General features: G+C 49.6%; 1 protein-coding gene across 1 annotated transcript; it reads left to right on the forward strand.

The window, feature by feature from the left end:
• Nucleotides 1–364: 364 nt before the first annotated feature.
• On the forward strand, nt 365–27,192 carry cpda (carboxypeptidase D, a). Its single transcript, XM_088906823.1, has 21 exons — nt 365–1,122; nt 2,004–2,251; nt 8,083–8,225; nt 9,575–9,744; nt 10,642–11,027; nt 11,540–11,731; nt 12,213–12,380; nt 13,247–13,356; nt 14,767–14,869; nt 15,340–15,482; nt 16,508–16,677; nt 17,221–17,526; nt 17,906–18,101; nt 18,892–19,027; nt 19,737–19,883; nt 20,355–20,450; nt 20,999–21,063; nt 21,688–21,819; nt 22,195–22,380; nt 23,161–23,263; nt 24,504–27,192. The coding sequence occupies exons 1-21, from the start codon at nt 443–445 to the stop codon at nt 24,728–24,730; spliced, it is 4,107 nt and encodes a 1,368-aa protein (XP_088762949.1). The 5' UTR covers nt 365–442; the 3' UTR covers nt 24,731–27,192.

Here is a 27,192-nt window from a genome sequence, read left to right on the forward strand (position 1 = left end):
GTCAAGGAACGCGTTGATTAGAAGCATAGTTGTAATCGATTATTCTGATTTTTGCAAGCCGCCTGAGCAGGGCCTAATCGTGAGGGCACAGATATTTGTTAGCGGTTGACGCCGGCAATGTCCGTGTCGTGAAACGAGCCTTGTGTTTACAGGCCCGGATTGGCTCTAAATCCTTAAACGTTAACTGCAGCTGCACGATCGAGCCTGTGAGGGATCAGCGGTCGCAAATCTGAATTCCACCTTTAATGAGCGGACTCGGGAGACCATTCGGACCGGTCCACCTTAACTCGGAGCCTTCTCCCCTCCCTTGTCGAGGGAAAGAACCTCCCACGGAAAAGGTTGAAGGGAAGTTGCAAGTAGACGAGAAATCAGATCGAGGAACAGGCGGCGAGACAGTGAGAGTGAGAGAGAGAGAGCGCTGCAGGCGGGGCGGCCCGGAAACATGGCGAGCCCACAGTGCCAACAGCTGCGCCCGCAAGCTGCGAGAGGTCTTCACACGTCTTTGCTTGCGAGTCTTCTCCTCGTCCTGGTCCTCTCCGCCGGCCTGCCAGCCCGTGGCGAAGCGAGGGCGCTGGCAAGCCGGGAGGCGGAGGACCGGGCCGGGGCCGGGGTCGAGGAGACCTACAGTAAATACTACAGCTACTCCGAGCTGACCGCCCTGCTCAGCTCGCTAGCCCAGAGGTACCCCCACATCGCCAACCTCTCCAGCGTGGGCCAGTCCGTGGAGAAGCGGGAGCTGTGGGTGATGCGGATCACGAAGGAGCCCACGGCGGAGCTGCCGGGGAAGCCGAAATTTAAATACGTGGGGAATATGCACGGGGACGAGACGGTGTCCAGGCAGGTCCTGGTCTATCTGATCGAGCACCTGCTGGCCGGCTACGGGGCGGACCGCCGGCTGACCCGGCTGGTGGACGAGACGGACATCTACATCATGCCCAGCATGAACCCGGACGGCTTCGAGAAGTCCAGGGAGGGGGACTGCCAGGGCGAGGCCGGGGGCCGGGAGAACGCCAAGGGCAAGGACCTGAACAGGAGTTTCCCCGACCAGTTTGAAAAGATCCAGGTCCCGGCGGAAGACATCCCGGAGGTGGTGGCCGTCATGCGCTGGATTCAGCAAAACAAGTAAAGTTCAGCCCGGATCCTGCTTGTTGTGTGGCAGCGATAATCCCCCCTCCGTTCTCCTTATTGTCTTCCCCCACGCGTGCTATATTCTTGTTATGAGCCGGGAAGATAGCGCTCTGTTGTTACACTGTGACCATTTCACTTAGCTTTGCCTTGTCGCGGCAGCCGCGGTTGTGGAGCTGGGAGACGCGGTGGTTTCTCGGGGAAGTCGCGGCAGGGCGATGCCTATCTTGCCGGTGCCATATGTGAAGCGGGCCGCCGGCTGGCTTTTTAGCGACGGTGCCTTTCTGATTCGTGCCCTCACCGGGCAAGGGGGCACCCGAGGGGGCCGGGTTCAAAGTTGACTTGTCGCGCCGGGGACGTTTGTGTGCGGTTCCCGACAAGCTGGGGCGCTGGAAACGACGCTATTTCGGACATATTTGCTTTTTTTTAAAAAAAAAAAAAAAGCCTTCGCGCTGCTTCTCCTCTTCAAACGAGGAGGGCAGTTTTGGCAATTGCAAAATATACTCCTCTTTGGGAGAACGTTGTGTAGGCAGGCGCAGATCTGTCTTAAATAAGTATGTCGCATCCAAAAACATTAGGTCGGTTTTGTTTTGACAGTTTAACGTGGCCTAAAGGAGGTGAAACTGGCATTCATACTTTTTTTTTGGGGGGGGGGAGGGGGTCTTATGAAGTTTAAAGGGGTGTCCATTTATGAAACGGACGGTCGTGCGGTGGGTATGATCTTAGAGTTTTATTTTCAAGCTGGTTTCGTATTTTCTATTTTTTGGGGGGCAGATGGGCGCACTGCGAGTTGCGAACCGAGGTGCCTTCCGGGGGTCGAACCCCCGGCTGTGTCGCCCGTCTCTTAAAGGACCCCCTTCCCCCCCCCCCACCCCCAGGTTCGTGCTCTCGGGCAACCTGCACGGGGGCACCGTGGTGGCCAGTTACCCCTTCGACGACTCCGCCTCCCACGAGCCCACAGGCCACTACAGCCGCTCCTCGGACGACGCGCTCTTCCGGTACCTGGCGCGGGTCTACGCCGAGCACAACCCGGTGATGAGGACAGGAGCGCCCCGCTGCGAAGACACCCCCTCCGAGACCTTCACGGACGGCATCACGAACGGAGCAGAGTGGTACGATGTGCCAGGTAGCGTCGCAGGCCTCTACCCCGTTCTTGGTTGTGCCTGGTTGGGTGATTGGGAGCTCTCCTCCTCTCTTTTCCAACAGTTACACCCCCCGCCCACACACTCTCTTGTTTTCTCCATCTTTTTTTTTTAAATTTTGAAACCCAGGACGAGCTGGTTGCCGTGGTGACGGCACCTTTGTAGACGTATGCTAACCACTGTGCTGATTTTGTCACAAGGAGTTGCTGTTAATGATTGAAGCTGTTGTCTTTTGCTGTGTGTGTGTATGTGTGGTGGGGTGGGGGGAGTCAGGTAATGATTATTTGAGCTGGGATTATACAACATGCTCCCCTTTTCTGGTTTTCCTCTAAAAGTGTTTCTAGTCACAGCGCAGCTCAGCAGAATGTGGATGTCTGATTCTCTGGGCAGCAGGCTGCATGAGGCTTTTCTTTCAATCTTCTTGGAAGATAAAATCAATAAATCCCACATAACACCAGTGTTCTGCCAAAACAGGAAATCAGAGGGTTTTGATTTCCTGTTTTGAAAAAGTCTGCCGTTTTTTTTAACTGGATAGTCACACATGTAGTTTAGGTGGTGCATCTGACTGGGATGACACATTGGTTTCTATGAGCGTCTGTGCTGAAGTCAAGAAATCTCTGGTGTTTGGGTGACTGCCATACGTTTTAAAATGGTCATGCGGTATGATATTTACTGAGCTGGACTTCAGTACACTTTTGTCACGAGAAATCCTGTGAAAGCTGTTCTTGTTCCTGTAGATGAATGTTACCAATTCAGTCCACCACTGTGTAGGTGTTTATCTCATTGCGTTCGAAACGCATGCCCCATCTCTAGCAAGAGGAGCTGTGAGAGCAGGCAAACTGTCCTGAGGGCTGCAAGTCTCCAACAGGATGGTCTGGAGTGGGACAGCAGCCCTACTGCCTTGTAGCTGGAGTTTTTCAGATCTCAGAAGTACTGGGATGGAATATCTCTGGAAAACCAGGTTGCTGTTCTAACTGGTGTTAGTGGACCAGTAGAGCGTGTTCCTCTTTCTGGATGAGAATATCCAAGCCCACGTAGCCTGTATGGTAATCAGGGAAACTGCAATAGGAGACGTTAAGGCGGCGTTTGGAAAAGCAGGTGTCTTGGCCCCTGGGTGTGTGCAGCCTGCTAAAGTGGTTTCTCATTCCTCCTCCCCCTGATCTGTTGTGTGTTGGGACTCCTGGTGCAGAAGGGATGCCGAGTATCGAGTCCCAGTTGGGGCTGCACTTCAGTGATGGATGAAGCAGGACCTCTCCTATAAATAATTTGATTTGGGACGAACAGCACTCTATAAATGCAATTACTCATTATTAGTACTGCAGCCACGTGATGCACATGGTGTGAATGCTAATGTGTGTAACTGTAGGGCGGGTTGGGTACTCTTCATGTCTTGATTCCTGCACTTGTTTAACTTTCAGCTAGAGGTTTTCGGGTTGGGTTTCAGTCTGGCTGGAGGCAGCGACGTTAGCCCAGCTTAGTGCACACACTCCCATGTTATTACCCAGCTCCCAGTCCCCTGCTGCCTCTCGGACAGAGCAGGAACCTGATCGCGGTTGCTATTGTACGTGGAAACCTGCGGCTTTGTCGCTAAGCAGCAAAGCAGTGTCTTGCGCACAGGTTAAATTGCACAAAAGAGCCCTTTTCTCCCAGGACCTGGAAGTCATTCACCCTCTCCTGGCTGGGTAAAGTGTGTAAAGGCTGAATTCCCTTTACCGCAGCGATTGTGCGGGAACTGGTTTTGTGTGCTTTCTCTGTAAGGCGCGTGATGCTCCAGCCCCTAAAGAGTTAATGGAAGGTGTGAGGGATTGCTACACCCGTGTGGTCTCCTCCTGACCCGGACATCCGCCTTTATGGCTGGCTTATTTTGTTTTTACTGTTTTCCAGTCTTGCTTAACTCATTTTATTTGTATTTGATTGCTCTTTGTAAAAAGTACACGCTCCAGGCATGTTCCGGAGAGCGAAGAGGATGTGTTTAGCATTCTTACCTGAGGAGGGCGAAGTGTTTAACCTTCACGCGGGGTTTGTTTGGCGAAGGGGTCTGGATTAGCAAAGTAAAACCCTTTGGGTGAGGGAGTGTCAGGATGCAGTAGCTCGTCAGGTGGTGGGTGTGAAGAAGGGAGGAAGAAAGTGGTGAACAAAAGTTCTCCACATCTGCAGTGCGGGGCTGTTTGAAGCCGATGTGTTCTGGGTGGTGACCACCTGTCTTTAGGATAGAGAGCATTTTCCTTGAAGTTGATTTATTCATAATTAATCAGAGATTTGAGTCTGGTATTGCATCTAATATAATCTAGTAAAGTGAGCATTCCAAAGGCTTTTTTGGGGCTTGAAGGAGGTGCCACATTGGAATTGAGGATAAAGCAATGATTCCCCCCCCCCCCTGCCATTTAAGTCCAATGCCTGGAAAATCAGGTCATGGGGAATAATAATTATCTGGTAATGACGTTTTGTCCACAGAGCAGAACTCCCCCATATTACTCCTAATAAAGTGCTTCCTCTGAAATGCTCTTTTTCTGTTTTAACCGCCACCCCAGCTGCTTATCGGCCAAGGGAAGTTTGCAGTTTTACTTCTTCTGAAATGCTGAGGGCCCCTGCCATTCTGTCCGTGCCCTGAGTGTTCCTCTGTAAACATCCTGCCGAGAGATGGGAGAGCGTGTCGGGGCGGGCAGTGAGAAGGAGCCTGCCCCCTTTCCTGTCTTGCTCCAGTGCGGTTTCATGAGCCAGGCTGGTGTGCTCCGGTGACTCAGTCAAGGATCTGCAGCTGTGTGCAGGACTCTGGGTTGTTATCCGAAGCCTTGCTATTATTTGGGATGTGCCTGCGGAATACCTGAGGAGTTGTGTAACCCCAGGTTCGGGCTGGGGGAGGGGCTCAGGAGGTACTGACCTGACCAGGTGTGGCGTTTGGGAGCAGGCTGTGTTCGTGGAAGATGGGATCCAGCAGTTACCTGTATCGACGGAGACATGTGACCTGTCTCAAAGTTGCTGAAGCAGGATCTGCAAGCCTTTGGCTTTTACTTCACTGTGTATTTTTTTAATTTGCTTCCTCCACATGCTGTCAGGCCACACCTTAAGAATCACAGACTCCGCAGACATTTAGACATTTGAAACGTCCTTACAGTCATACCACATGATGGCACAATGTAACTAATAATATTGAGTTATTACTTAGTGCAAGGCGACGTGCGTGGAAGATGACTCATTGCCAGTGGTTACAGTGTGATTTTTTTTTTTTTACTTTTGGCATTGTTCACAAGCAGTGTTTCAGTCAAGAGTTACCAGGTCACTGATGTGACGTGCGTGTTTGTCCTGGTGTCGTTCCCTGCAGAGCTTGTTATTAAAGAGCACAGAAATCTTCCCCCGGATTAAGCTTTTTTTAAATTTTTTTTTAATCGCAGTTGCCGTTTTCTGTCTATTCAGGGGCATTGTTGCAGTTTTGTTTTCTGCCTTTGGGAATTAGGAAGTGGAGGCTGATGAACTGGGGCTAGTTTGGGCCCTGGTTGGGTAGTGAAATCTATGGTACAGATCACCCTGCTCTTGTTTTTGGGACCCCACCCCCTCCCTGCAAGAGACACAGCTGGCAACATGTGGCCCCTGTGCCCGGACGGGCAGTGCCAGTCGGCGGTCCTTCCTGCCCGGACGGGCAGTGCCAGTCGGCGGTCCTTCCTGCCCGGACGGGCAGTGCCAGTCGGCGGTCCTTCCTGCCCAGACGGTTTCATTTTGGAGTCCCCGGTTGTAATCCTTGTCTTTTCCTTGTGTTTGTCTTCTGAGCACATTGTGCCTCCTGTATTATACATGTTAACAACAGACCTTTGTGCCCAGATTCTAAAATGCAATTAGTTTGTCTTCAGAGCTGATCACCCAGCCAAAAGGTCATGTTTTATTTCCCTCTCTTCCAAACGACAGCACGCGACCCTATTTTTGTTCTGGGATTTCATTGTAATCCCCTCCAAAGCGCAGAAACGGATTATTCGACAGTGTTGTTTTTGTGTCCGCTTCTATTGGCGTTTTGTACCAGAGTTGCACTTTCTGCATCCCTGCATTTTTTCAATTGATTTTCAAGAAGTGGCAAATTAAATAACCTCAATCAGGGCCTTAACGTCCTGACTGTTTATTTTTGCTTTCCGAGCTATGACCTATAAATCTATGCAGGGATTAAAAATGAATTGACAGTGACACCAAATGGCAGGGAAAGCAGGGATTTTCAGAGTCTTTGAGCAGCTTTCAGTTGTCTATCTGACGATGTGTTTTGCAGCTCTGCAGAGCTCAGTGGAAAAGCATGCACCGCACTGAGGTCAGTAACGCGTGCTGGTACCGCGGGATTTCCTTCTGCAGCATGTAGGCCCGCATGAGTAACGAGAAGCAGGGAAACTCCGAACCAGGTCAGTTTGTCTTGAAGGAGCGTCGCTAGCTTCCTGTCTTTGTGTGGCAAGGCTCCAGACTCGGGGGCAGATCCGGAGAAAAGTTCAAGAACTGCTGGGAATGCCTTGGATGCACTGAGCACAATTCCCAGGGAGCAGTCGGGTGCACTGGAAGGATGCTACTGCCAGTGGAGAAAAAATTGCTCCCCCCCCCCCCTCCAAAATGATGGCTAAACGAGCACCTTAAATAACCACCTGACAGATCATAAAAATGTTTGCACTACCCTTTCTGTACTGTTAACCCCAACCACACACACTTTAAACCGCCACACAGCTACTCCGGAGCTCTTCCGGACTTGTGTATATAAATACTGCTGTGTCATGCTTAAGGAATGTCAACGTCTGTGTTCCTGAAAATCTGTTTTTAAGAAATATCGTAGTCTGTATCTTACATAATGGAATAAAATGGTTTGCCTCTCGTCAAGAAAGGAAGAACATTTTCCTGTCTTTTTGCCTTTTTACTGGGAAGAGTAGGTTGCAATTTTTTGTAGTAACGGTTGGCTCGTTCACAATTTTTTTTTATACAGTATCTATGCATTTCGGCTCTTCATGGAAACAGAGAATGACATTTATCTTGTTCTACGTAAAGCTAAACCACAGACATTTGGCTGAAGAGCCCTCAGATTACAATTGAAAGGAAGCGGTCTCACTGATCCACATTCACAGACTCTTGAGCGGTTTCGTACAGGAACGGAAATAAAAATGGAACGACTCAGCTTTTGTCTGAATAGCTATTTATTCGAGGTTTGGATCCCCAAAGCGTTTTAAGTTTGCATTCAATATAAAAAGTGGAAGAAGGGTAGAAATTCAGTTAGTAACTATGCAGCCCGATTCAAGGGCTCTCAGGGCCTGCTGTTTGGTATAGTCTGAGAATGTGTCCAGTTTGCAAATTAATTCACTTCTTTTTCTATTCTGTTGCCTTTATCTTACTAACAGGATGTGTGCTGTATGTGTGTTCCAGATAGATGATTATATATCATTGTCAAGATTCTCCTAGATACTGGTCAAGAACTAAAGCATTGCCTAGGATTTCAGACTTGGCAGGAGGAACACCTTCACTTCCTGTGACCCTTCCCCTTAAGATTACTGCATTTTCTTTACCTTATTAAATCTGGACAAAGTCCTGGTATTACATGAGCCCTGTTCTATTGAGCAAACCTGTCATTGAAAATTGTCAGTTTCATGGGGGGGCTGGGGGAGAGTCATATTTCAGTGTGAAGGGCTCTTCAACTTCTAAGCTTTGTGCTGAATTGTGATGGTGCTGTACCTCTGCATGCTGTGAAGCCTTCATGCTGAGCTTGTACAGCGAAGGCGTGATGCAGAGAGCTCACCGTGGACAAACCTAATGTGTGGGTGAGCTGAACTGCAGGGAGGCCAGCGCTGACCTCCTGTCTCTACAGGTGGGATGCAGGATTACAACTACCTTCAGGGAAGCTGCCTGGAGATTACCCTGGAGCTGAGCTGCTGCAAATACCCCCCTGCCTCGAAGCTGCTCCAGGAGTGGGAGAACAACCGTGAGGCCCTGCTCTCGTACATGGAGGAGGTAGGGAGTCCAGCTCCTCCGGGGGCCCGGTCACGCGCGTTCCGAGCAAACGGGGGCTTGGCGCCAGGGTCCTGCACCGTTTTAATGCTTTTACAGAGCTTTCAAATCTTCAGTGAGCGCAGGAAATACACCTGCTAGGAATATAAAAACACCCGGTGGAGTTATTTCAGAGGCTGACTGGAAGGAAATCCCAGAGATGCTCAGGGCTGGGTGGAACAATTTTGCGAGCCTGCGGAATAGCGTAGAGTAGAGGAGTTCGTTGCTATACGCACGCGTCCGCTGAAGTCCTTATTCGTGCTGATATCTCATGACGTACACGGTATGGCAGAGAACGTTCATTATATGTAATGAACATTATTATAAATAAATTCAGGTGGGGAGCTGCGTCAGCATGCGTCAGCTGCAGAGGAACAAGTGATAGGTATCTTCCATGCTGAAAAGAGAAGAGAGAAAACGCAACGTTTCGGCTGTGGAGCCTTCTTCGGGCGTTTTCTTTCTTCTCTATTCGGCAGGGAATAAATAATAACAGGAACAATAAATATGTTGTGGAGCAATAAACGTGTAGAAGTGAGGAAAAAAAACAGGGTAGACCATGCAAAAAGTGCCGAATGCAGATGTGCGTCGAGTCTGAGACGTTGCAGTGAGCTGTTGAGGATGCTCACTGCGGTAGCCTAGAGGGTGATCTTAACCCTAGGGGTCTGTTCTTTAACAGTGCAGTACCGCTTGCCAGAGCATGGGGGGCGAACAGTTTGTGGCCGGGATGGTTGGGATCCTGAAGGATGGATTGGGCTTTATGGCGACAGTGGATGGTGTGGATCTCACTGATTGATGGTGAATCACATCCTATGATCCTCTGTGCCGCTGCCACAACCCTTTGTAGTGCATCTCTGTCATGCGTGGTAGTACTGCTGTACCACACAGTGATACCGTTAGTGTTCTTACAGTACAATTTCTGCTATTGGATTTCTTCAGCAGCACTACCTGCCTGGAGAGTCTGGGTTAAATTTAGCCAGTTGACATACTCCAGTGTGCTTCACTATTAATGATATTGGTTGGCGATCACCTGTAGCGGTATGTCTCTGTGAACGCATGTAGGCTAGCGGCTCGTGTGTGGCTGGCCTATTCTTGTTCGATGAATAGCTGTTAATGTGTATGTATGCAAATCCATTTATGGTTTAAATGCAGTTTGTGAAATCCCAGCACCTTTGCACACGGTCCCTTACTTTTGAATCCGCTTAAATGTGTCGAGTGTTCCTGTGACGCTGTTAACGAGGGCAGACGATTGTCTGACTTGATCTTCAGTTTTGTTCTCTCGCCTAAACAGCGACTTCCTCTTTTCCACTTCCCAGGTACACATTGGAGTGAAGGGATATGTCGTGGATTCTGGAACCGGCGCCCCGATCTCAGATGTGCTGATAGCTGTTGCCGGGATCAACCACAACATAACAACAGGCCGGTTTGGTGACTATTATCGGCTGCTGTTACCAGGAAGCTACAACATCACTGCCAGTGCTCCAGGGTAGGAGCTCATCATATGGGGGAATACACTTATGTGTGTAAAAGTGGTCCCCTTAGGACTGTATGCATCTTGTTGTTTACACAGTTAGCCTTGAGAGCAGACCACTTTTCATTCTAATTGAGAATCATTAACACATCAGTTGCGATACTATTTTGTTCACATGTCCTGTAAGTGGCTTCAGTGTTTATTAGCAGCGTATTGTGTCATGCTTATTCATTAGTTACATCTGTTCCCAAAGGAAGTATAAGCCACAGTTCCAGAGTTTTTTTTAAAGGTTTCAGCCCATGGTGATCGGAGCAGTTTTGCTTTTAAACGTGACCCTATAATGAAATAGCCTAACGGCCTTCTGGTGCAAAAACCCCATCTTGTGCTTGGGGATTGTTTCTCACCTTTTACAATCCAAATTTGAGATTGATTCCAAGGATGTAGGAGAGTATATTAGACAGAACACCATTCTGAGTTCATAGTAGCAGTAAATATTTTTTTTAATGGGTATGCAAGTTAATTCGCTTTTTGCACTCGCAACACTGCATCAGGTGGGCTTTCTTATTTCACTGTTTATAAAGTGAGTTTATGCGGTCAAACGTCTGTTATGAAATCCTTGTAGTGTGATGCAATATATGACGTCATGCGTAAGGGACCACAGGGAGCAGATCACCCTGGACAAGAGCTGTGCAGCTCGTTTGTTGACATCGGCTTGCCTGCGCGAAATGTCTCAGTTCCTAGGTGTTCGATGTCCAGTGTTGTCCAGGTTAAGCTCCCTTGGGTCCAGTTTTTACTAGACTTCATTGCTCCACGCTGCAGTTTTTTGCGGTGCGGTTGTATGGTAGACCAGCTAGCTGCCTGTGTTTCCAAGCGTGGAGCTCGGGGGTGATGGTGTCGGTGTGTCCTGTGCAGCTTCCTGCCGGGGACCGTGAGCAGCGTGCAGGTGGTGGAGGGGAAGGTGACCGAGCTCAACATCACCCTGGTGCGCTCGAGGCCGCACGGCGGTGTGGTTCCGACCACGGCCGGAGCTGCTGCGGCCACGTCCTCCTCCTCCTCCTCCTCCTCCTCCTCCTCCTCCGGGCCGAGGAACGGGAGCGCCCCGACTGCGCCGCCAGAGCACCTGCCCCTGCAGCCCAGGGACTTCCGGCACCACCACTACGCGGACATGGAGCTCTTCCTGCGGCGCTACAGCACCGACTTCCCCGACATCACGAACCTCTACTCCATCGGCAAGTCCGCGGAGAACCGCGAGCTCTACGTCATGGAGATCACCGACAGCCCCGGCGTCCACGAGCCCGGTACGGACTGGCGCGCCGGCTGCCCCTGCCACTGCGACGCTCCGATGCCCACCGCACCGCTCCTCCTGCCTCCAGCTCAGTTTCTGCAGCCCCTCCCCAGGTTCTCCAGCACTTGCTCTCCGCTTCTTGGGCAGCATTGGAGAAAATAAGTCCTTGGCTATATAAATCCCCTGATCAAAGCCGACTGTTGGGAGGGGGGGAGAAACAACCTCCAGTTGGTTCATCTTTTCCGCTGCAAGACCTCAGAGGCATCTGAGCAGTCATGGAAAAGCACCGATTTATAAATGAAGGTGGTTCAGGTTAGGACATGAACGTGATCATTATGCCCTACCCCTGTCACTGGTGCTATTAAATATTTCATGTCATTATTTCCAGTAAATCTGAAGAGCAGGGCCTGCTAACTGAGCTGGCAGGCAGTGTGCGATCAAGCGGCAGGCGTGTTCCTCCGCAGTTTGCCGTCTTGGTGTGGCTGATTTTATTGTAGTTTTTTTTTTCCTCCCCCACCACGGCAGGCGAGCCGGAGTTCAAGTACATCGCGAACATGCACGGGAACGAGGTGGTGGGCCGGGAGCTGCTCCTCAACCTCATCGAGTACCTCTGCCACAACTACGGCACCGACCCCGAGGTCACGCGGCTCGTCAGCTCCACGCGCATCCACATCATGCCCTCCATGAACCCGGATGGCTACGAGGTGGCGCAGGAAGGTACGTCCCCGGAGGAGCTGGACTCCCTACCTCCTCCATGTACGAGAGCAGGGCCTCGCGGTTGTTCTCCCACTCCTGGAGCAGCTTCGAGGCAGGGGGGTATTTGCAGCAGCTCAGCTCCAGGGTAATCTCCAGGCAGCTTCCCTGAAGGTAGTTGTAATCCTGCATCCCACCTGTAGAGACGGGAGGTCAGGAGGTGGCGCGGGGGGGGGCAGAGAGGATTGTGGAGGGTACAGAGCGCAGTCGAGCTGCGGTTTGAAATAGGCCGTTTCTGGAGAAGACGCACGCGAGGTGTATCCCCAGTGACGCTCTGAGTCTGAGCCGTTTTTCAGGAAGTTCTGTCATCCGAGTACAGCTCTGATATTGCCCGGAAGCGGTCGTTGCATATGCACTAGAGCTGTGCAGGATCGCGCGCAGGCGTCCTTGGTTTTCTCCCCTGTGTTTTAAGGCAAGATCTAACTGCGGCTCCCTTGCTCTGCAGGCGATGTGAAGGGCTATAAGGGCCGCAACAACAGCAACAACTTCGACCTGAACCGCAATTTCCCTGACCAGTTCGTGGACATCCCTGACCCCCGGCAGCCCGAGACCATCGTGGTCATGAACTGGCTGAAGAAATACCCCTTCGTGCTCTCCGCCAACCTTCACGGAGGTGGGCTCTTGCACGGTTTGAGTTGCACCCGAGCTCAGCATGTGAAAGAGGTGCTCGGAGTTGACTTGAAGCACACTTTGAAAGCGTGCCTTTGAGACTCATGCGAGTAGGAAGGACAGCTTTCTAAAGGGAGTGTAAATATTTCTGTGCAAAGGGTAGACAGATGTAAATGATGGACTTTAATTAAAAAAAGCCTGCACTCATTGCACGCTTTCTTGATTTCTAAAGTTGGCTAGGTATTTGCTAGTTAAGAAATATCTGTTGTTTCCGGATCCTGTCCAGTGTTACTGTATTGTGACACATCAAAATATTGAAGTAAGAACACAGAATAGAGTCACAAGTAATGTTTGTTGTCCTTGATATAAATAAAAACTAGCATGCACATGTTACCGGCAGTGATGTTTGCAGTTAGCAATAGATAAGTATGAAAGCAATGCAATATGTGGACAACAGTTTTTGTGGCAATTGAAGAATTTCTGTCGGGAGAAGTGCTGCAATTTCAATTTTGCCAGCTTGAACAGGTGTCTAAATATACACATTTTATCCATGTGTGTGATGTCACCCCTATAGATAATTGTTCCATTTAACTCTCCATGTAAAATGTTCTAAGATTGTGTTTTAAAACTTACTTATTACTTATTAAATGTCTCCACATGTATCTGTATGTAATTGCATGTGTAGTTGTTGCAGGCTTTGTAAGGAGAGAGATGACATGCTCCTGTCTGTTTGGCTGGTTACCTGTACCCAAGGGACAGCTCTGGGCTCTGCTCGTCGTCCTGCTCGAGCTCCTCAGGAGAGGGTTAGCTACTAGTAGTGCCTTATTCCCCAAGAGTCGCACTCAGTCGGCTGTGTGTCTGTTTCCCCAGGCTCGCTGGTGGTGAACTACCCCTACGACGACGACGCAGAGGGAGTTGCCACCTACAGCAAGTCCCCCGACGATGAGGTCTTTAAAATGCTGTCCCTTGCTTATTCGAAGGTAAGCGTGCGCGAGAGGAAACCAATCTATTGAATGCAGTGAAACAACAGTCTTTGCATCTTTATTTGTGCAAAGCCGTGCATCTCAGCTCAGTAGATTTCATTCAACTTGAGAAGAGATACGCGAATATTCATTTGTTTTGCTTCTGTAAGACATGAACCAGAGGACACACATAATAGACTGTGGATTTTCATTTTAAACAGACAGCGGGAGACAATTTATGCATAGAGTGGTGGGAGTATGGAACAAGCAGCCCAGCCATGTTGTTGAAGCCAATACCTTGTCTTCTTTCGAGACGCTGCCGGATGAGATCAGTTAGCTTCCAACTACCGAACAGGCTAGATGGGCCAAGTGGCTTCCTCTCGTTATTGACGTCTGTCTTATCTACTCATGCAACAAGCCGACAGTGTTGAGATGACGATGGTTGCAAAGGAAAAGGCCACTGTCGTTGATGACCTAGTTGGCAGTGCCATCACACACAGAGCCTCCCCACCTCCCTCTGAACACCAGCAAAACTAAGGAGCTGATCGTGGACAACAGGAAGCATCGAGGAGCTGATCGCGCACCCATTCACATCAGCAGGTCCGCAGTGGAGAGAGTCAACAGTTTGAAATTCCTAGGTGTCAACATCACAGACGATCTAACCTGGACCCACCACACCAACCTCTCAGCCAAGACAGCACGGCAGCGCCAATTCTTTCTCCGCAGACTAAAGAAGTTCGGCATGCCATCACACATTCTAACAACTTTTTACAGGTGCACCACTGAAAGCATCCTAACCGGCTCCAGAGGTGGTGAAACTGGCTCAAAACACTACCGGCCGCACGCTACCAAACATCAAGGATATCTACTCTGTTAGATGCCTCAAGAAAGCTGGGTCTATCCTCAGGGACCTGTCACCCTTACCACAACTTGCTCTCTCTACTACCATCCGGAAAACGGTACCGAAGTATACAGACCAAGACCACCAGGTTTTATAACAGCTTCTTCCCCCAGGCAGTAAGACTGCTCAACAGCCAACCACAGCAGACGCCTGCAGTTACCCAAACGGCCGCTGGCGAATAGGCAACCTCCTTGAGCTGACAGGTGCACCAGCGCTGCACTCTCTGCAGTCACTTGCACTCTCAGGACAAATACGAAGAGCACTAAATACCTCCTATCCTTGTGTTACTGTCGCACAATCTTTAAATTGTATTGTAAATTGCAATTGTGTCATTTTTTGTATCCTAATGCTAATCTAATCCCTCTAAATTCCTGTCCTTCTATCCCTCTTAATGAGCTCGTGGACAAAGCATTTCATTGCTGACAACACCCCTGTATGCTGTACTGTTCGTGCACTGATAAATAAACCTTGATTGATTGATTGATTGATTGATTGAAAGCAACTTGCTCTCTCCAATCCCTGTTCAGGAAAATCCCGCCATGTTCCAAGGCCACCCCTGCGAAGAGCTGTACCCCCAGGAGTACTTCCAGGATGGCATTACCAACGGGGCTGACTGGTACAACGTCCCGGGTGAGCTGCTGGTGAACGGAGGCGTGGCGCTGGTCCAGCAGAGAAACGGCCTCGTCACTTCATTTCCTGTCACTCCCTGAAGTACCCCAACGGCTGCTGACATAATGTCATTAATGTCACCCTTTAATTGAGCCGATTGCTGTGGTTGCAGACGCCTTAGGTTTATCTAGTACAGAGAATTTAAAGGCTGCTAATGAAGACTTAATTGAAAGCAGGAGCCTTTTGTGGCAAAAGGTGTTTTGTTAAATAGTCACCTCGTAGAAAGTGAGAATCATTGTGTTAAGGTGAAAGTGGCAATCGGGCGTTCTCGGTCTGCTGGGAAATGTTTTGTCAGGGTAACACCTAGATGCGTCATGGTTAACATTTTGGTTATTAGTCATCAAGAACTGTTTCAGTGCTGAAAAGAGTCCGGTAGCAGGCGTTGTTGTCCCTGAGTGCTCTGCTCGTGACGAGGCTGTTGCTGCTTGCAGGGGGGATGCAGGACTGGAACTACCTGAACACGAACTGCTTTGAGGTGACCATCGAGCTGGGCTGTGTGAAGTACCCGCTGGCCAAGGACCTGCCCACCTACTGGGAGCTGAACCGGCGCTCCCTGCTGGCGTTCATCCAGCAGGTCAGTCCGGCGCCCGGCCACTCCGCTCCTGCAGACCGAAAGGACCGCCTGCTCGCAGGAGAGAGGAGATCCGGTCTGTCAGATACATCCGGCCGTTTTCCCAACCGCTTTATCCCAGTCGGAGCCTATCAGCCCGGCAGGCAAGGGGTTACAAGGCAGGGTTCACCCTGGACAGGATACCAGTCTGTCACAGGAAAGACACAGACATGCTCACACTCACACCTGGCCCAGTTTCCCCAGGAGCTAATTAACCTACCAGGATGTCTTTAGATTGTGGGAGGATACACCCTCCAGGCAGATAGCAGCACAGGTCTGGAGCTGTGAGGCAGCACTGCTGACAACTGCACCAGTGTGCTGCCCCTCATAAAAACATTCCACCCCCACCACACTTCAACTGTGTAATTAAGTAATCTTACTTGTATTCTTCTGCATAGTTCACTAATAAAGAAGGGACAGGATAGACATTCCCTGCTAGTGCAAAACAAACCATCTTCCTCCTGACTCCATGGCTGAGATGCACTTTTGAATCTTCTTGATATAAGGGCCACTCAGCTTATAGACATTTGTTTTGCATGATGTTTAGCTATTTGCTCCTACAGAGGATTCTAGAGTGCTTCATGTGAGGTTGGGGGCACTGAGTTCATCCCTCCCTGGACTGCACACGTCTTATTTGAGATCAGCTGGGAGAGAAGTAGCCTGTACACCTATATATAGATGTACAGCCCAGGGACAGATTTTGGAAACGGGAAACCTGGTCATGAAATAAAGGATTGCAGATTCTGCATTGAACTGCCCCCGAAAAAGCTGAGGAAGTTCTTTAGTCAGTGGCTGGGAGTGTGGAATAAGCAGCCCAACTGCAAAAGATGATGGCCTGCTTCTTTCAAGTAATGGCTAGATGAGACTGTCAGGTTAGCTGCTCGTTTCCAGTTAGCCATCCCTGACTGCAATTTGTTCGTGCGTTCTTACCCGCCTGCCTGTTAACGCCAGGTTTCTGGGGTTTTTTTTCCCTTTGCCCGGATGCCCAGGTGCACCGGGGTGTGAAAGGGTTCGTGACCGACGCTAAAGACGGGACGGGCATCTGGAACGCCACCATCAGCGTGGCCGAGATCGATCACCCCGTCACTACCGACAAGGCTGGGGACTACTGGCGCCTGCTGGTCCCGGGCACGTACAAGCTGAGCGCCTCGGCGCCCGGGTGAGGAATCCACCCGCCGTGGGAGAGGGTCCCGGGCAGAGGCCCCTCCCGCGCCTGTGAGAGAGCGGAGTCTCCCGAATCGGACCGGCATCCGTATGGGAACCCAGTAAAAACACTTCTGCTAAAAGAGATGTGTATATTTTTATCTACACGGTGTGTTTCAATTCAGAGTGAGTTTCTTATGGGGAGGAGACAAGAACACGGTAGAATGTGATATTAATGGTCTTCTTGCTTCTGGAGCAAGAAATTAAGTGTTCTGACCTGGGATATCCTGTGTATCTCTGAAAATGCACAACACCACCAGCTGTTACCTCCTCTGATGTGCAAGCATCAATCTGCTGAAATTAGATGGTTTTCTTTTTTTTTTTGTTAGTTCATATTATTACCATTATTAACCGTTATGACCATTATTAATCATTTTGGCACAGGCAGCTGATGGAGGGGTCCTGCTCTAGCGGTCTCGCTAACTGCTCCGCCTCCTGACTGGTCGCGGTGCAGTGCACCCTGGGTAACTCCCCCCCCCACCCCCCCGTCTTCTCGCAGATACATCCCCGTCATGGTGTACGTCACAGTCCGGGAGGGCAAGGTGGAGCAGGTGAATTTCCGGCTGACCCGGATACAGTCCGGCAAGAGTCCCTCCGCGAAGGGACCCCCGGCCACCCAGGACCCCCTGGAGGTGGAGTTCCAGAACTTCATCAAGGAGCTGTCGTCGGAGAGTGGCCTGGAGCACCTGGTCCGGAGCACCAACGCCTCCGAGAACAAATTCTACCGCTACCGGCCCTACAAGGAGCTGTCGGAGTACCTGCGGGGGCTGACCCTCAACTTCCCCCAGATCACCCGGCTCCGCAGGTTCGCTAGTCTCCCTCCTGCTGTCCTCCCGGTTTCAACACCTGCACCCGTGTCGAGAGCAGCAGCCTCAGGGGCCTGATTTTTTCTGGATCATCCAGACAAGAGATTCGCGCGGTATTTAAAACTAAGGGAGTTGATTACTAGGAGAGCAGTGCTAAAAGCGCCGCTCTTGGATTTTGGAGTGATCCAGGCGGATATTTGTTCATTTAGTTCTCTGTTCACTATTTCATAATGACACTCCAGCATGCTGCTTTTCAATGCCGTTCTGATATTTCGGCACGTTCAGGCAAACCTGGCTTCACCAGAATCCTCCTTCTGGAGCCCGGTAGTTTAAAATTGAGCTCCGGCTTCTCCCTGACCACCAGGCGTTGTCTTCCAGGCTGGGCCAGAGCTGGGAGATTCGGACCATCTGGGCCCTGGAAATCTCCAACAAGCCGGGAGAGGCGGAGCCGGCCGAGCCGAAGGTCCGCTTCATCGGGGGCAACCACGGGAACGCCCCCGTGGGCACCGAGCTGCTGCTGGAGTTCGCTGGCTTTCTGTGCATCAACTACGGCAAGAGCCCCGCGGTGACCAAGGTGAGGCGCTGTTCCTGGAACGTCACACAGCTGCAGCCCGTCTGTAGCCTTCCTACATGGAACAAAGGGCGTGTAGGTCATGTGTTTGAAAGATAATCAAAATATGTAATAATAATTCCTTACACGGCGCTTTTCTGGACACTCCACTCAAAGTGCTTTACGGGTAATGGGGATCCCCTCCAGCACCACCAGTGTGCAGCCCCACCTGGATGATGCACCAGTACTCTCCCCACACACCAGCTCTCAGTGGGGAGGAGAGCGGAGTGATGAAGCCAGTTCAGAGATGGGGATTATTAGGAGGCCATGATTGGTAAAGGCCAGGGGGAAATTTGGCCAGGATGCCGGAGTTACACCCCTACTCTTTATGAGAAATACCCTGGGGTTTTTTATTGACCACAGAGAGTCAGGACCTCGGTTTTACGTCTCATCTGAAGGACGAAATCTTTTTTACAGAATAGTGTATGGGGTGAGCGCCCCCTGCTGGCCCCACTTACACCTCTTCCAGCAGCAGCCTTAGTTTTTCCCAGGAGGTCTCCCATCCAGGTACTGACTAGGCTCACACCTGCTGAGCTCCAGTGGGGCTGCCAGCTATGAGCTGCAGGGTGATATGGCTGCTGGCCAAGATCCAAAGCCACATGTGGTGCAGCTCTCTGAATTAATACCAGACCTACCCGATTAGGTAGGTCCTTCTGGTTTCCTCTGTCTCTTTCACTGAACGGGCTGCCGCTCGGGCAGTTATGCTCGTCCAGCCTGCCTGCTCTTTCTCAGGCGTTCCTCTCTCCCCCGCCAGCTGATCGACGAGACGAAGATCGTGATCTTGCCCTGCATCAACCCCGACGGCCGGGAGATGGCGCAGGAGAACCAGTGCTCGTCCACCGTGGGGCTGACCAACGCGCACGGCAAGGACCTGGACACCGACTTCCTGGGTGAGCCCGCCGGGCCCAGGCCCGGACCGCACACTGGTTTGTGTTCGTCGTGGTCCCTGTGGGGCCCAAGTCCAGTCCTGGTGCTGCAGGCCCACACACCACCTGCCGAGCTCATGGGCTCAGCTGAAGCCTTGATGGAATTAATAAGCTGCAATCACAGCAATCACAAGTACATTATTTCATCTCAAGAGTCTGGGGCTTTGATTTGAGTTAGGAAATGCAGTAGTTAAAAGGCTACCTCCAATAGATTTAAAATTTGACAACAGTCACACAGTTCAAATTAATCCTGTTTTTAAATCGCTTACTAATTCAGTGGTGTCACTGACAAGCTGGCTGGAACCAAACCCATCAGGTGTGTGTCTGTGTGTGTCTGTTTGTCTCCAGGATTGGGAACTCCTGCTGCATAGCCCTGTGTCCTTCTGAAGTTCATTTCATCTGATGAGCAGCAACCAAAGTATTCCTAGATAGAGAAGACGATTTTAACAATCATCCTTTTAAAATACAAATTTGAAAATGTACATCATACAAGAAAATTTAGTCTTTTTATCTGTTCTCTTAAATGTTTTACAATCATTTTGCTTGTAATGGAACTACTGTGTATACATTCAAAAGAAAAATGCTTAACTTTTTTGAAGTGGGGAAAAACAGTTGATATGTAGATATAGTTTCTTAATTCGAGTCTCCCTTCCCCCCACCCCCCACTACACAGGTAACGCCTCCCAGCAGTTTACAGACGCCCAGCCCGAGACGCGGGCGGTGATGGATGTCATCCTGGAGAAGGGCTACACCCTCTCAGTGGCCCTGGATGGGGGCTCGGTCCTGGCGACCTACCCCTACAACAAACCTGTGCAGCCAGGTAGGGTGAGCCGGGGAGGGGTGCCGCGCTCTTCTAGGGCAGGAACTGTGCTCGAGCAAGAGGCTTTGGCAAGGCAAGAGTGTCTCCTGTCAGCCTGCAGAACTGTCTGCTCATCATCAAAAAGGAACCATTTAGACCAGGTGCTGGTGGCTCTGAAATTAATATTCTGAAAACTTAAGACGTCTGTGAAAGTGGTTGAATTATGCCAGTTTATTTAATTGTAGGATAAATAAAAAGGCGGCTGTTTTTTTCAACTAGCAGCCAAAACCCTTTTGATTTTATATGATTAATATGATTTTTCTTTTCTGTAAGAAAAACTTGAATCTTTTTTCTGTTCCTCTAAAGTGATTTACTTCTCAGCTAAGCCTCTGAGTGTATAAACTCTAAATGTCACCTCCTGTTGTGGGGTTGGAAAGAAATGAGGCTACCCTGAAGGTAACTCTTGTCTGTGTCCCCCCCCCCCAATTACAGTTGAAAATGAAGATACTCTCAAGTACTTGGCTTCTGTCTATGCCAAAAACCATCCCACAATGCACCTGGGCCGCCCAGGATGTGACGGCAATCAAGGTAGGAGTCATGTGGGCTGGCAGTGCCAGGTGGGGTGTTTATACTTGCCATGGTCTATCATAGGGATTGCCGAGAACAGAGGAGAGCCCTGCAAACTCTACTGGCCTGTCGATAAGAGGGTGAAATGGAGACATTGTTTTCTTTAGTTAGTCTTTTTTTTAGTTAAGGTACCATAATGCTTTATGTATTCTAGTACCTATTATACAGACTAAAATTTTTCTGCTGTTTTCCAAGTTGGACTTTGCAGTTTATTGGTGACACATTAATAGAAATAGAAAGGGAGATCGATGCTAATTAAGTGATGCCGATCCAAGCTGGCGTCTCTGCAAAGTGTCTCATTTTTGGGTTTAAAGCACAGAGCTGGATTGAGGACTGGATGAAAGTTCCCTACTGGAATGAATAAAAAAAACATTCCAGAAGAATATCTTGGATATCTGCACACAGTTCTGGTTCTTTTAAAAAAAAAAAAAGTTGCAGGTAGCAGTTGTTCTCCACCTAGCATCTGTCAGCAGGTCCCCGAGAATGAGTCCTCTTCCCTGTTTTCCCAGTGGACAACATCCCAGGGGGCGTCCTGCGGGGGGCAGTGTGGAACAGCCACATGGGTAGCATGAAGGTAGGTCCTGTTTCACCCCTCCCCCATCCTCGATATTCCAAACTTCAGACTAGAGCTTTTCTGTAAACAGACCCCATTTCCACTCCATTGCAGTAGCGAGCACCTGGCTTTTTTCATTAATAATTACTCGGATCAATATAGCAGTTGAGGAGCTGGTTACACTAAAGTACAGCTGTGGAGGCCGGAAAGGCCACAGTGCAGAGCAGCCAGTCCAGTGTTGGCTGCCTTTATTTTTCTTGCTTACAAAATACATGCTTTTTGCTGCAAAGATTGCTTGATCTCGTCTGTTTTAAGATTTATTTTTCTTGTACAGCCCTGCTGCTCAAGTGCTAGAAGTCTGGCTGCTTTGATCCTTGGATGTCGTCATCCACATTTTTAAGATCTCTGTTTTGTCTGCTCTTTTGGATCCGTGTTACCATCCGGGCATGAGTCAACAGGATCTTGCACTGAGATTTATAGTGCAGTTTTAGTTCCTGCTTGATGGTGAAAAGCTGGAAGTCTTGGTGTGCCGAAGATTTCCTGCTTGGGAGTGGCTGCCCGGGGACCACCCTCTTTTCACTCGTTTGTTAGTGTAAGTGTGGCGTGGGAGGGCTGTTGTGGTGATGCCAAGCTCTTTGCCCGCAGGATTTCAGCATGGAGTTCGGTCACTGCCCAGAGATCACAGTCTACACCAGCTGCTGTCTGTTCCCCGACGCAAAAGAGCTCTTCAGGCTCTGGGTTGAGAATAAGAAATCTCTCCTCAGCATGCTAGTGGAGGTCAGTTCCTTTTCTTATTTTTTAGGATGGGAGGGTGGGGTGGGTGAATGTAAATCTGGGGTCGCTGTCTTGGTTTGTGAAAAAAGGGGTACTCTTCCGTTTGCTCAGGTATCCCTCTTGCTGTGAACTCGCATGACTGCCTTTCTCGCTAACGTCATGCTAAAAGTGAGTAAGGATTAGTTGTTGCCGCGTTAGTGATGGAAATTCAATGAAATCCTCTGCTCGAAGAGTGTGAGTAAAGTTTCGAAAGTAGCGGCCTCAGTTTTATGGAAGTCCATGCTTTGCTGGTGACCAGGGCTCACAGGTGTTTCCTATGGTTAGTGTTGAGCAGCTTGTGGAGCAGGTTTACTCTTTGGCTCCCCCTTGTGGCTGCAGGTTCACAAGGGCGTGCGCGGCGTGGTGAAGGACAAGAGTGGCAAGCCCATCGTGGGGGCCATGATCGTGCTCAACGGCGGGGTGCGGGTCTTCACCGGCGAGGGGGGCTACTTCCACGCCCTGCTGGCCCCCGGTTCCCACAACCTGGAAGCCGTGGCCGAAGGCTACCAGCAGCAGCACCAGGAGGTGAGGGGCCGGAGTGTTAAACCCCCCCGTGGGGTTCTGTGCGTTCCGGGGAACAGGACAGCTCAGGACTGCGTAGTTCCGGTTTGCTTTGAAAAGGCTTTTACCCCCTCTCTCGCTCCTTTCTGTAATTTTAATTTTTCACGCGAAATCGCTGAAGCTTGTCCTACTCATTATTAATAATGATTCCTTACACTTATATAGCTCTTTTCTGGACACTCCACTCAAAGCGCTTTACAGGTAATGGGGATCCCCTCCACCACCACCAGTGTGCAGCCCCACCTGGATGATGCGACGGCAGCCATAGTGCACCAGAACACTCACCACACATCAGCTATTAGTGGGGAGGAGAGCAGAGTAATGAAGCCAGTTCATAGAGGGGGATTATTAGGAGGCCATGATTGGTAAGGGCCAATGAGAAATTTGGCAGGGACACCAGGGTAACACCCCTACTCTTTTCGAGAAACGCCCTGGGATTTTTAATGACCACAGAGTCAGGACCTCGGTTTTACGTCTCATCCGAAGGACAACGCCTGTTTACAGTATAGTGTCCCCGTCACTACACTGGGGCATTAGGACCCACACAGACAGCAGGATGAGCGCCCCCTACTGTCCCCCTCCAATACCTCTTCCAGCAGCAACCTCAGCTTTCCCAGGAGGTCTCCAGGTACTGGCCAGGCTCACACCTGCTGGGCTTCAGTAATATTGGCGCTCCTGCTTGAAGTGTACCTCCATTTGCCGAGGCAGGCTCTTGGTGACATGAGTGGTTCTTGGGTTTGGCAGGTGTTTGTCTCCTCCTACGAAGCAGCCAGCTCCATCATCATCGAGTTCGACATGGACAACCGCATCTTCGGCCTGCCCAGGGAGTTCGTGGTCACCACTGCAGGTACGTGAGTGAGCTGGGAATGACCTGTAAAAATGGGTCCCTATTGCATGTTGATGGTAATCAGTATTTTAGCGTAGGGCAGTTTGTATATGTTCTGTCTCGTTCAAGGCAGTGCAACTGCTTGCCTATTTCAATTCTTTGTCACTTCAGATTCCACAGCTAGGGGGCGTGCTTTCCTAGTTATCTTTAATTTTCTAACACCCGAATCCCTGGCAACAGGGTTCTGCTGATCTCACATTTAAAACAAGATCATAGATAAAAATCACTAAGTAAGCAAATCAGGGAAGCACCTTCTGTAGCTAAAATGATGTTGCACAGTGGAAAAATAGGAGTGGGTGTCTCTAGTTACTCAGTTATTTTTGCCAATAAATGAATTATGTGCTGTTGGTATTTGTTTTAACTTAAGAGGTTTAAAAAGCATACAGTAATCACAACTGTGATATCATGCCATACTCGGAGGGTAAGGAGTACATTTTGGTAAACTGGCACCGAGGGAAGAAGTTATGACCGCAGGCTGTATTGTTTTGGAAAATGTTCTAAATAATATCAGGGCTGTGCCCAGTATTTCTGTTTGTTTATGGTGCGCACGGCTCACTTGACCTACATTTCAATCTGGGCCGCCACAATAAAAAAAAAAAAGTGCCAGATCAAGTAACACCCAGCTAAAGCGAAATATAACCTTAACATTTCAAGATCGGTAGCATCGTCTTTCAGAATTGTCGAAAGACCCTGGGCTTTTTTTGTTCTTGGTCTACCATTTGAGCATGTTAACACTTGCCCCGTCACACTTTCAGCTTCTGGATAAATGATTCCTTTTAGCTGGGAAATGTATTTTGATCAGCTGAAATAAGCAGACACAAAAAACACCTTCTATTACGCTTGAGTATAGAGACGTTGTAGCCGACTTCCTCATGAAAGGCTCAGAGTGGTTCAGAAGGCTAGTGAAAGATCTTTACCCTGGTCACTCTTACAGACTGTAACAGAGCTGCAGTTTCGGGGTCACTGAGGTGGGGGGACCTGATCTGGAGAGGATGTGGGACGGATCTCACTAGAGAGCTAGAAGGGATTTGGAGATGAAGGATTTCTGTGTATCTGTATGTTTTGGGGTATTAATCGTATTGCTCTTGGAGGGTGGACGGTATGTGAGCTTTGCTGAGTGTTAAGAAAAACGGGGGGCGGGTGTTTCCGGCTCTCTGGCTCCCCGGTGGTTCAGTTGTTTTGCCCCCCCGCTGGCCCGCAGGAGCCTCGATGACGGCGCTCGTCGTCACCGCCTGCATCATCTGGTGCGTCTGCTCGGCCAAGTCCAACCGGCAGAAGGACGGCTTCCACCGGCTGCGGCAGCACCGCGACGCCTACGAGGACGAGATCCGGCTCACCTCCATGGGCTCCAAGAAGTCGCTGCTGAGCCACGAGTTCCAGGACGAGACCGAGAGCGACGAGGAGACCCTCTACGCCAACAAGCACTGACGCGGGCGCGCGTGCCCCCCGAACTCCCCCCCCCGATCCCCCGGGGCCTGCCGCGAGAGACTGGCTGTCAATCGAGGGGTGCGGGGGGAGAGGGGCGGGCTGTGGCGTGCGTTTATCCAGGTGTGCGTCTTGGGTTGCTTGCGCGCACAGCTGCATTGAGTGTTGCAGAAGCCATTTCCACAAGTTGTGGTTCAGAGCAGCTGGACGTCCAGTGTGTTGAGGACTGCAGAGCCCCGGGACTCAGATGCACAATGGTAGCAGGGAAATCCTCCCCTCTGCGTGCACACACACACACACTACCACAGTATCGGGCTCCTTGGTTTCACACATCCTCTTGTTTCACCTGGTGCTGCAAATACAATTGAGCATTAAGCATTTTTTAAAAATACTGTATAGATTTGCCACCTCCCCCCCTCTCTCCCATGGGCAAGTGTCCATGATGCCTTTGGACATGGGTGTGTTCGTTGGTGTACCCCAAGATTGCCACTATGATGATCACAGAGTGGGGGGGGGGGGGTCAGGTGCTGTAGGCACGGCAGAGTCCGTTGGAGGCCAGGGAGAGGGTGATCAGACAGGCCAGTACCCTGGTTTGTAGGTGTACCCACTGTTTGTGATGTACGTTTGATTTTGGTCTACAGCTAAAAGCATTTGCCTTACTGCATTTTTTTTATTTTTGGCACCCGAACCAGGGAAGCTCTTGTCACCTGTTTTCCAAATGATCGCATCTGTCCGAAAGAGACCCAAACGCATAAACGAAGCTGAAAACGAGGGATTTTTATTGTGTGCTTTCATGTGCCTGTCTTACTCGCCTAGAAACTATAAAGAATATTCCTTCACCTTTCTGCCACGGACTTTCGTTTGGTGGGGGAAGAAAATACAAGCTTGTTATAGAAATGGCCTGGTGTGGCTTGGCGATGGGGGGGATCTTCATCAGAACGTTGTGTATCCCCAGGAATTCGGGACGCCGCCGTACATATCTCGATTATTTTGTCGTGTTACTGTGAAGAGCTGCAGCTCTCTCCGTTTTCCCCTTTTTGTTTCAACAGTCTGAAAACGGGGTCAGTGAATCAGCTGTGTGAACCCTAAGGTTTCATGAGTCCAGATCACGCTTGGAGTTCATGTGGCTCCTTCTTTGACATCTTTTGTTGAGTGAAATTCTTTTTAAACCCCTGTTGATTTTTTTTTTTAAAGTTTTTATTGTATACCCACATGCTTTGCACTCGCCATGTGTGGCAGGAGGGAATTGGCCTCTCTCATTCAGCAGCTTCTTCAGCTGCCTGAGAGACTGGAAACCTCTGACAGGCTCTCTTGCTATTCATTACTTGGCACCTTACAAGTTTTCTCAGGAGTTTGGGCAATGCAGATGGGGCAAGTCACGTCTTTTTCCACTGAGATCACTGCAGGCATTCAGGTGCCCAGCAGGGGGCAGCATAACATTGTTATAATTGTTTTCCCTTGTCACTTGATGGGCACACGTGAGCAAGTAGCAAATATACAGAGCTGTTTTAAGGAAAAGAAAACAAATGAAAAAACCAGGTGCCATCTCCTGCTGCAGCCCAACTACAGAGGTGATGTGCTGTGTAGGGACTGGGGTGTAGTGCTGTCAAACAAGTCTCTTTATCTGTATTTTCAAATGTATAGCATCTACATATCTGGTCATTTCGGAGCACAGTGCAACTTCAGACCCCCCGATGCTAGGCCACACAAACTGGGATTTTGAGGTGGTTACTGGATACAATAGCTCTTTTGACGTGTATGAAATTTTATTACAGTGTTCCTGTTCGCTGAATTTCCTAGCTTTTTAGATTTGTTTTTCGTTTGACTTATTTTACAATGGAATTTGTTTTAGGTCTGAGGGAAAGGTGAACGTGTTGGTGGCAGTAGTAGGATTTTGGGAACTTGAAATGCCAGCGCGCTCTACAGATTGTAAAGAGGGCTGAGGTGCAGAGGAAAGCAATTTGCACATTTCGTTATGCATTGAAAGTATGTATCGAACTTATAAAGGCTTCTCTCTTTATTGTGTAGAGCAGTGAAATTCTTGCATTCAGAATTAATCTGAGGTTACAGCATGAAATCAGTTGTACAAATTCCTGAATGTTTTATACATGCGAGTCAAGGGTAGGCTCAGGTATTCAGATCTTGATTCAAGTTCCTGATGTACTCTATTGTAAAGTTCTGTCTGGTCTGTATGTCTGCGTTTCCTTTTTTTTGTATAGTCTTCACAATATGTTATTTTGTTTTATAAAAGTTGATTTGATTGTAAATGATGAAATGTTGCCATTTTTATCTGGACTGGAAAAAAAAAGCTACTTCCAGGTCAGCGTCTTAATGTTACTATGCGAACAAACTGCGTTATCAAGACGTCTTGGGGCAGATGTGGAGACTCGGCTTTTCTATGAGAAGTGTAAAGAAATTAAATGTGGGTTTTGGCGAGTAAAAAATAAAAATAAACCTCCACACAA

Source organism: Atractosteus spatula, chromosome 27 (assembly GCF_055471065.1).
Source record: "Atractosteus spatula isolate fAtrSpa1 chromosome 27, fAtrSpa1.hap1, whole genome shotgun sequence".
Taxonomy (NCBI): Eukaryota; Metazoa; Chordata; class Actinopteri; order Semionotiformes; family Lepisosteidae; genus Atractosteus; species Atractosteus spatula.